Source organism: Oratosquilla oratoria, chromosome 25, assembly GCF_046742065.1.
Source record: "Oratosquilla oratoria isolate Oo_2021 chromosome 25, ASM4674206v1, whole genome shotgun sequence".
Classification (NCBI taxonomy): Eukaryota; Metazoa; Arthropoda; class Malacostraca; order Stomatopoda; family Squillidae; genus Oratosquilla; species Oratosquilla oratoria.
In genome coordinates, this window is record NC_134801.1 from 30217943 (window position 1) to 30227942 (window position 10000).

Here is a 10000-nt window from a genome sequence, read left to right on the forward strand (position 1 = left end):
CTTTTCCCTCCAAGGACTTATATAACGAAAGAATTTTTTAAGATTGCCACCGTTAATCTCTGTCTTACCGAAGGGAAACTACATGAGTGTTCCTCCCACGTGAAAGGAATTTCAGTGAAAATAGACTCAAATTACTAAGGGAAGAGTTCTTCAGGTTCTGTTTCAAGTTGAAAAAATAAACGCAGTTGTTCGCTATTGTTGAATAATCAAATAAAACCATTTAGATTTTTTTCATAAATGTTAGACTCGTTGTCTATTATCCTGACACAGAAATAAAATAATGCTATACAGATGTAAGGAAAATAAAAAGAATAATAAATTTTAGAGAAAAAAAACATTTGATTAAAAACGTATATCATATCAATTTCCTTTCAACATTTTTTTTACCAAGTCTGACGCGCTTATTTATAGTGTTGATCTCGACGGTCATCATATTGGTATATGTTTGTGTACAAATCCCTGGCAGACAAATGCTGTAGGCATGTCTTCAGTTCCTAGGGGTCTTAATGCATATTATACATTTAAATATATATATATATATATATATATATATATATATATATATATATATGAGAGAGAAATTCGTTAGTAACAGCGACATCAATCTGATCATTTTTATGATAGTCGCACGCAGGATTCGAACTTACTGCTGTCGGCCTCCCGTAAGATTACCTCCCGTCAGACACTTAAAAGCCTTGTAACCTGGAATCGAACTGATTCCCGAGGGTAGGAAAGATCACTAATCTGTGACCCCAATTCCTGTTTTACACAAGGCCCAAGTGCACCAGATAGCAAGGGGTAAGGGTCGGAACGAATCCCTTTCACGCTTTTCGCCATTGTAATTGTGAGAGAAATTCTGATTGATGTCGCTGTTACTAGCGAATTTCTCATCTTATATTTGGAGGGACATTCACTAGAACCGTTTAGATATCTTCCAGAGTTAATTGGTTTTCTACAGACAGTTGTGGTGAAAACGCCTTTTGTTCCATCTACCCAAACGTCTAGAAAGGGAATTTTATTATTGACGCTCCTTTCCACCGTAAAGCGTAGACAAGAATGTCCTTCCATTTTGTTTTTTATGTCATCAAGGTGTTTTTCTCCTTCTACATCTACAAAAATGTCAACTATATATCTTAGATACAATATAGGTTTAACGTTTAAAGTATCGAGGACGTGGTTTTTGATATTGCACATATATGCCTGTGCAAATAAAACTCCTAGAGGACTTCCCATACTAACACCATCTAACTGGCGATAAATTCTGCCTGATGGGCATCTAAAAGGTACTTCTTTGGTACATATCTGTAACATTTTCTCCAAGACGTGACTAAGGATTTTTGGAGGGTGCAAACTGACATGGTGGAAAAAGTCATGTAAGATTATCTTAATTGTCTCTTCTACAGGAACATTCGTATAGAGACTTTCCACGTCCAGAGATGCAAGTGTTCCTTGGGGGTTAGAATTTTTAAGAAATTCTACAAATTCATCCATAGAGAGGAGAGTGTGGAAGGTGGGGATGTATGGGGTGATCAGTTCATTTAGTTGTTTTGCTAAATGGTATGTAGGTGTGGGTATTTGTGAGATGATAGGTCTCAACTTGTGTCCAGGTTTGAGGGTTTTGACATTTCCATAGAAATATCCCGGTTCGTAGTGACCTTGTAGTGGGGCAAATTTAACACCATCAATCAAAGCGTTAGAAGCAGCTATTAATTTTGTAACTCTCTTACGAATATTATCTATTGGATTTCGGTTGACACGTACAAATTTGGATGTGTCTTGCAAAATGCTCTCAACTTTTTCAATGTAATCAGAACGGTTAAGAATAACAAATAGGTCTGATTTATCCGCCCTACGTATTACAATATCCTTATTTTCCCGGAGTTCTTTTGCTGCTAAACGCAGCTCAGCTGTGAGCAAAGAACTTTTACCATAACCTCTGCGTTTGGTACTTTCAGCTTGTAAAAGTTCTATAAAAATAGGTTTCATATTAATCTTACCTTTTTGATGGAATTCACATAGATTTTTGTATAGGAGCTCCAGATCGGCTATTTTCTCTGCTTTCTTCAAATGGGGCATATAATTACATTTTAAACCTAAGTTAAGAAATTTCTTCTGGTGATCCGAGAGCGGGTAGTCCGAAAGGTTGATAAACCCGTCCGTGCTCTTTGGGATACACATCTTGCTACCATATAAGCGACTTAATTTCTTCAGCACTCGTGTTTCCGTGGCATTCGTGTGCATGGATAGGCTATGTTGTAAGGCCCCTTCAATTTTGTCACGGAGAGATGGGACAATGTTGCACTTATGGAAAATTTCCAATGCATTGCCTAATTCCTCTTTTAGGCTCTTGAGTTGTTGATTCTTTTGTTCAATTTGCTCATACATCAGCCTCCGTCTGAAGTTGAGCGTAAACTGCTTATACTGCACTGCCCTGTCGTGAAGACGAATATTAGTGAATTTAGGGAGCAGGTTTTCATCGATACATTTTTTACTAAAAATCACTGCATACTCTGCGTTGGTGATCTTCTTAAGACTTTCTATTTTCCTGAGTATTTTCTTCTCTGAAGCAGGGAGAGAAAATATCACATTTCCGAACGAGTCCATGTTTGGAAATAAAAACCAACATTTAACGACGTTTCGCCTACACATTATGTATCTTCTGGTAAATTTATTGAAGACATTTTTTATTACAAGAATATAAATACAGAAAAAAGAGACATAAAGGAGAGGTCAATAGTAACACGCGTCATATTCTATTGGTGACGCGGGATGCTCCGAAGAGTTCTAAAGTCCCACACATATTTTGTTGGATATTTATTAATGGCATATGGTCTCTAATAAAAACAGCCTCTAAACATTTCAGTTTCTTTCTGTTAGTATCTTTAAAACCAAAATTGAGGTGCTTTTATTTAGCTGGTCCCGTGTAATGCTGGTATTGTGGGATTTTGTCACGTTTGGGTAGATGGAACAAAAGGTGTTTTCACCACAACTGTCTATAGAAAACCAACTAACTCTGGAAGATGTCTAAACGGTTCTAGTGAATGTCCCTCCAAATATAAGATGAGCGTAATACGTGCCTATGTCACAAGAGCCTTTAAAATATGTTCCAGTTGGCAACTACTACACCAAGAACTTGTTAGAGTCAAGCAAATTTTAACTAACAATGGCTTCTGGAGTGGCAAGGGAACATCAATTCAGGCAAATGTGTTTCTATATTAAAGGAAGGGCCCATTCTAATATTCTCCAGTGGTAGAATGAGTAAAACTGTCTTTCTATTTATGGAAGATGGAGCTCCTTGCCACACTGCTCAAGCAACACAAAATTGGTTGAGCCAAAATGGGATCAAGAAACTTCCATGGCCAAGTCTGTCCCCGGATATAAACCCTATTGAACACCTCTGGGTCATATTAGATCAACAACGTGGCAAAATGTACAGGTAGCCATCTTCAAAGCCCGAACTCTTAGGATTACTACGGGAAATATGGCAAGAAATCCCTCAAGATAATATTTGTGAACTAATCACTAGGATGCCTAGAAGGGTCCTTGCATTGAAAAAAGCAAAGGGGATGTCAACAAGTATTAATTATTCACGTCATGACCATCTATAAGCACTTTAATTGTATCAATTGCTCGTTTAATAAAACTATTTCTCTTGGTGTCTATTTAATTCTGTCATGTCTATGTATATATATACAATATCACTCTCATCAACCACTTCTGCGTACACTCGATTTAATGAAGAGGCAGATATACTGATTATCTTTGCCAATTCATTTCTTACCCATTCCAGATAAAAGAAAAATTAATCGAGTAATAGAAAAGTTATTTTGATGGAAAAGTCTTCCATCCCTCCCCGGTTCTGGTTCGGTCCCCTGACTATTATAGGATGGCTGTTTCGGCCATAGGTAAGCGACTGCGCTTTAAGTGATGTAACTTCCCGACTCTTTACCATAAGGGTCATTGGTGAATCCCACTTGCCCCTGTTTCACTAATGCATTGGACAGGGAGGAGTCTCTCTATCTCACCGTCATTCGCTGTTCGACAATTGCTATACGATATCCTGCACATACCATGCTACTGTCATTCTTACTCCTCAAAACTCTTATTCATTTATTTCTGGGGTATTGGCTGCATGTTATTGTGGCAAAGTGGTATGCAGTTGATACTTTAGGGTCTATATGGGGCGTCCCTACGGATCAGAGCCACATATCATTTTGGCTGTGACAGAGGAAAACTCTGTTCATAGAGAAATGATGACACTTTTATACTACGACTGTCCCTCCGTTATGCTGTCCCCCAACCCCTTGTTACTGTCCTGTACAATTTCTCTGGATATTCATTTCCTTTTTCGCCTACCTTCCCTGTGGTGGGGGAAAAGAATACTGCCACCAAGTATTTCCACTTGGATCGTAAGAGGCGAGAAAAAAGAGACGGGGATTGGGACTATGCATCCTTCTCCTTGTAGCCCCACAGGGGACATTCCTAAAAGAAAAAGCAAAGGCATACGAGAGTCTGGGAGTTTTCCGACCAGCATCCTAAGGTTTTTTTTTTTTAATGTGCGTGGATGTGGTACAGATGAGAGTAAAAGGGAAGAGATAGGTAGTATGTTTGTGAGAAGAAAGATGGATATGTTGGCTTTGAGTGAAACTAAGCTGAAAGGGAAGGGCGAGTGTAAGTTTGGGAGTGTAAGTAGGAGGTTATCAGGAGTGAAGAGAGGGCGAGGGAGGGAAGGGGTGGCCATACTAGTAAGTGAAGAGATAGGTAAACGTGTAGTGGAGTGGAAGGAGGTTTCCTCAAAGATAATGTGGATGAAGGTGAAACTGGGAAATGAGATGTGGGTTTTTGTAAGTGCATATGGGCCTGGCAGTGAGAAGAGCGTAGAAGAAAGGGAGGCTTTTTGGATAGATTTAAAGGAGTGCATAGAGGATTTAGGAAGAAATATTAATGTAATAGTACTGGGAGACCTTAATGCTAGGGTAGGAAAGGATCCAATTGATGGAGTGGTTGGGAAATGTGGAGTTCCAGGAAAGAATCGTAGTGGAGAGTTGATGGTGGAAGTGTGTCTAGAAAGAGAGTTGATGATAGCAAATACAGTGTTTCGGAAGAAAGTCAAGCATAAGTACACATGGGAGAGGGTGGTGGATGGAAGGGTGGTAGATAGAGCGTTAATGGACTATGTAGTGGTAAATAGGATTATGATAGGAAGAGTTAAGGATGTACATGTGCTAAGGGGAGAGGGTGGGGAAATATCAGATCATTTTTTGGTGGAAGGTAAGTTGAGAGTGGAGGATAGATGGAGGAAGAGGAAAGGGACAAAAGGTAGGGAGGTGCTTAGAGTGAACTCTTTAAATGAAAAGGAAAAGGAGAAGGAGTACAAGAAGAAGCTGAAGGAGGAGTGGGAGGGAGTGAAGGATACAGTAGAGCTAGGTGTGGAGGAGGAATGGGGATGGTTCAAGAAGGGAGTCACAAAGTGTGCAAAGATGGTGTGTGGAACAAGAGGGACAGGAGGAAATAGAGGAAAGGGTAGTGTAAGAGGCCGGTAGCGAATGCAAATTAGATTAGTCAACGAGTTCAGACTCGACGCCTACTGTTTGATAACATTGAAGGCGACGTTATGTCTATGTAAATACACCGACGGTGGTGACTGTTTTATAATCGCTGATGTAATCAAAACTCTGTAAGCGCAAAGTTATTTTTCGTTTGACTAAGCTGAGGTAAACGATATTGCTAGTGACATTGTAACGGCTTTCCGGATTGGAGAAAAGGTGGAGAAGGAGGAAAAGACTATTGGTGCATGAATTCAAAGTCACGCCCATAAGGAGTGACATTTATTTGAGAAGTCAGAGGAGATTGGATTAGAAAAATTAGTAACGTCAAACGAAGGTAGCTTAGCGTAGGATACGGGGATCTCGGGAGACGGTGTGAGCAGACGAGAGAGAGAGATCTTGAGTGTACCAAGACTGTGAAATTACAGTGAAAGAAGAAAAGTACCAATTTCTTTACCCCAGGACTGATTTGAAGTACATGACAAGAACTAGGCATGGGGCCTAATGAACTTGGAAACTAGTGAGACTAAAGGAAACTAGGCATGGGGCCTACTGCTTAAAAAGGACTGGAAAACTTATAAGAAAAGACGTGAGGGGAAATTAAGTGACTACTAACAGAATAGAGGAAGAGGTCTGACAGTGGTGGTGACAGTGACTTCAAGGGAGGTGAAAGGTAGTGAATGGTGGGATGAGGAAACAAAGAAGATTGTAGAAGAGAAGAAGCGAGCTTTCACAGATTGTTTACAAAATAGGACGAGGGAGTCATATGAGAGGTACAAAGAAAAGAAAAGAGAAGAAAAGCAAAAGGTAAAGGAGGCAAAGAGGAGAGCAGATGTGAAATGGGATAAGAGTATGACAGAAAATTTTGAAAGTAATAAAAAAAGATTTGGAAAGGCGGATCAAGTAGAGAAGAAAAGGTAAAAGGTGCAGATGGAGAGATGATAATGGAAGAAAAAGCAGTAAGGGGAAGATGGGCAGAGTATTTTAGGGAGTTGCTAAATGTGAAGGAGGATAGGGAGGGAAAGATAGCTGCAGTGGGAAATGCTAAGAAAATGAGAGTGATGAGTGAGGAAAATGTAGGAGAAATAAGAAAGGATGAAGTGAAGGCAGTTGTTAAGATGATGAAAGTAGGTAAGGTACCTGGTCTGGATGGATGCAATGCAGAATGTCTAAATAAAAAAAAAGGAGGTACAGTGATGGTGGACTGGCTGGTGAGGTTATTTAATGTTTGCTGGAGAGAGGGTAGAGTGCCGGAGGACTGGAGGAGTGCCTGTATAGTTCCACTTTACAAAGGAAAAGGGGACAAGTGTGAATGTAGTAGTTTCAGAGGGATTAGCTTGTTAAGTGTAGTTGGGAAGGCTTATGGGAGGATCTTGATTGAGAGGATTAGGAGAGGAACAGAGGGAGTAATTGGTGAGAAACAGTGTGGATTTAGGACGGGTAGAGGTTGTGTAGATCAGATTTTTGTGGTAAGACAGATATGTGAGAAAGCTATAGGAAAGGGGAAGGATGTTTTTTTGGGCCTTTGTGGATCTGGAAAAGGCTTACGACAGGGTAGACAGAAAGGCACTGTGGGAGGTTTTGAGGATATACGGCATAGGAGGAAAGCTTCTAGGAGCTGCCAAGAGTTTTTATGAGAGTAGTAGAGCTTGTGTCAGGATTAGAAATGGAGAGTGAGTGGTTCAAGGTAAAGGTGGGACTTCGTCAAGGATGCCTTATGTCGCCCTGGCTGTTCAACTTTTACATGAATGGGGTAGTGCGAGAGGTAAATGCAAGGGTGGTGGGTCAGGGATTGGAGATGGTTAAAGAAAATGGAGAAAAGTGGGAGGTGAGCCAGCTGTTGTTTGCGGACGACACTGCGCTTGTGGCAGGATCGGAGGAGGGATTAAGAAAGTTGGTGACAGAGTTTGGGAGAGTGTGTGATAGAAGAAAGCTAAAGATAAATGTGGGTAAAAGTAAGGTGATGAGATGTACAAGGGGTGAAAGTGGCAGTAGTCTGGAAGTGAGCATTAAGGGAGAGCGACTGGAGGAAGTGGATAGTTTTAGATACTTGGGTGCAAATGTGGCAGGAAAAGGTGGAGTGAAGGTGGAGGTAGAATGTAGATTGAGAGAAGCGAGTAAATGCCTTGGTGGATTAAAGAGTGTAATGAGGAATAGACATTTGGGAATGGATGCTAAGAGGAGACTATATGAAGGAGTGATTGTGCCAACAGCACTGTATGGGGCAGAAACATGGAACATAAGAGAGGAAGAGAGAAGGAGTTTGAATGTGTTTGAGATGAGGTGTCTGAAAAGTGTGATGGGGGTTAGTTGGCTGGATAGAGTGAGAAATGAGGAGGTGAGGAGGAGAACAGGGGTGGAAAGGGGGTTGGGAGATAGGGTTGATGAAAGAGTATTAGGATGGTTTGGACACATGGAAAGAATGAGTGAAGAAAGACTAGTAAAAGAGGTATGGAAAGCAGATGTGGAGGGAGTGAACATGAAGGGACGTCCTAGGATGAGGTGGATGGATGGGGTGAAGGGGGCTTTGGAGAAGAGGGGAATGTCTGTTGAGGAAGGACGGGAGTGGACAGAAGACAGGGGTGAATGGAAAATGGTTGTATACGGGTGATGTTGTGATGCATGAGGTGGAATGGGTGGGTGGATGGGGGGTGAGGTAGTATGTGTGAGCAAATTTTGACGCAGCCCGAAGGGATTTCTCCCCGTCTTCTCCTTTAATGCATGGGGGGACGGAGAGGGGGGGTCGCCGATTTAATGAAGCGGCCTTGCTGTGGATGTGCTGTGTCTTGCGATACTGCTTCTGACCCAGGGCAGTGGACAAGGTGCAGGAATGACCCGTCATCCAGGAGGTGCTAAGATGAGAGGGAGGGTGGAGGGGTGTGGAGTGTATTTAGGGATGGAATGGGTGGGAATGATTTTATGCCTTTTCCTTTTTGGCTACCTCCCTTGTAAGGGGGGAAAAGCCTTGGTATATGTATGTAAATTTATTTATCTATCTACTTATTCATTTTATGCATTTATCTTTATTTCTTCTCTCTATCATTCATTTACTATATATGTATTTATCTTTTTGTCATTTATTTGTTTATTTATTTATTTGTTTATGTACTTATCAATTTATATGTTTATCTGCGAGTATTTATCTCTTAATTTTTGTTTGTTTATTTCTAAATTAATTTATCTATTAGCTTATTTATTCATTCATTTATTTACCCATCCATTTATCTATCTATTCATTCATGTATTTATCTATTTATATATTCCTCTAGGGCCGCACGATAGTCCAGTGGATACCGTGTCGAACTCATGAATAGGTGGCCGTGAGTTCGATTCCTGGGAACCCCTGAGGGCTTTGTCGCTTTGTTTCCCGATAGCTCTGGCCAGACGGCGAGATACCCCCCACCCCACCCCAAAAAACAATGCTTACCGCAACTAACAGGGCTTTGCTCTACCAAGTGTTTCTCAATCCCCACTGTGTGGAAAAGGGATGGTGATGCGAGAGGACAGAAGACAGGGGTGAATGGAGAATGGTTGTATATGGATGATGTTGTGATTGCATGAGGTGACGCAGCCCGAAGGGATTTCTCCCCCGTCCTGTCATTTTATGCAATGGGGGGGACGGAGAGGGGGGGTCGCCGATTTAATGAAGTGGCCTTGCTGTGGATGTGCTGTGTCTTGCGACACTGCTTCTGACCCAGGGCAGTGGACAAGGTGCAGGGATGACCCGTCATTCTGGAGGTGCTATGATAAGAGGGAGGGTGGAGGGGTGTGGAGTGTATTTAGGGATGGAATGGGTGGGAATGATTTTATGCCTTTTTCTTTTTGGCTACCCCCCTTGTAAGGGGAAAAAGCGTTGGTATATATATGTATGTATGTATTAATTTATTCATATATTTCCTGAACTACTGATTCACCTCCCCTGAGTATTCTGAGTTAAGAAGAGTGATGTAATATTCATCGTTCTCCTCAGAATTTCCATGTTTATAACTCGTCTTTGTTGTTCTTCCAAATTAATTTACACAACAATTTTCTTGTGTTAAAGTGCTTGTTCATCTTGTTTTTATATTCCACCTTGTCCCCAATCTGTTCTTCTGAAGAAAGAAGAGTATTACTACACCACTTTTACTCTAGTCTATCTTATTATTTTCCTTTTATTTTATCTATTTACTTATATACTTGTTTATTTGCTTATCTATTCATCCATTCACATATACAAATATCAATGTATTCATTTTTGGTTTATTGTTTATGTATTTATCTATTTACTAAGCACATATACGGTATGTGTCTAAAGGAGCCAACCTGCTCTCCACTTCATTTTCTAGTATGAAATTGACATCCTTATTGAATGTATTCAACAAAACTAATTTGTATTCATTGTCCATTACCTTTAAGCGTTCATACATCATTAAAACTCCCATATAAAGTTGTCTACAAGGATAGAAGCGCTGGTA

The 10000-nt window shown here is 40.6% G+C and overlaps 1 protein-coding gene across 1 annotated transcript in view; it reads right to left on the reverse strand.

The window, feature by feature from the left end:
- Positions 1-4084, reverse strand: part of LOC143039059 (uncharacterized) — a 4709-nt gene extending 625 nt beyond the window's left edge. The window contains exons 1-2 of the mRNA XM_076208911.1: positions 4071-4084; positions 1357-2431 (exon numbers count right to left, since the gene is read on the reverse strand). Coding sequence (XP_076065026.1) covers positions 1357-2431; positions 4071-4084 — 1089 coding nt within the window. The remainder of the gene's footprint in view (positions 1-1356; positions 2432-4070) is intronic.
- Between the last annotated feature and the right edge of the window lie 5916 nt (positions 4085-10000).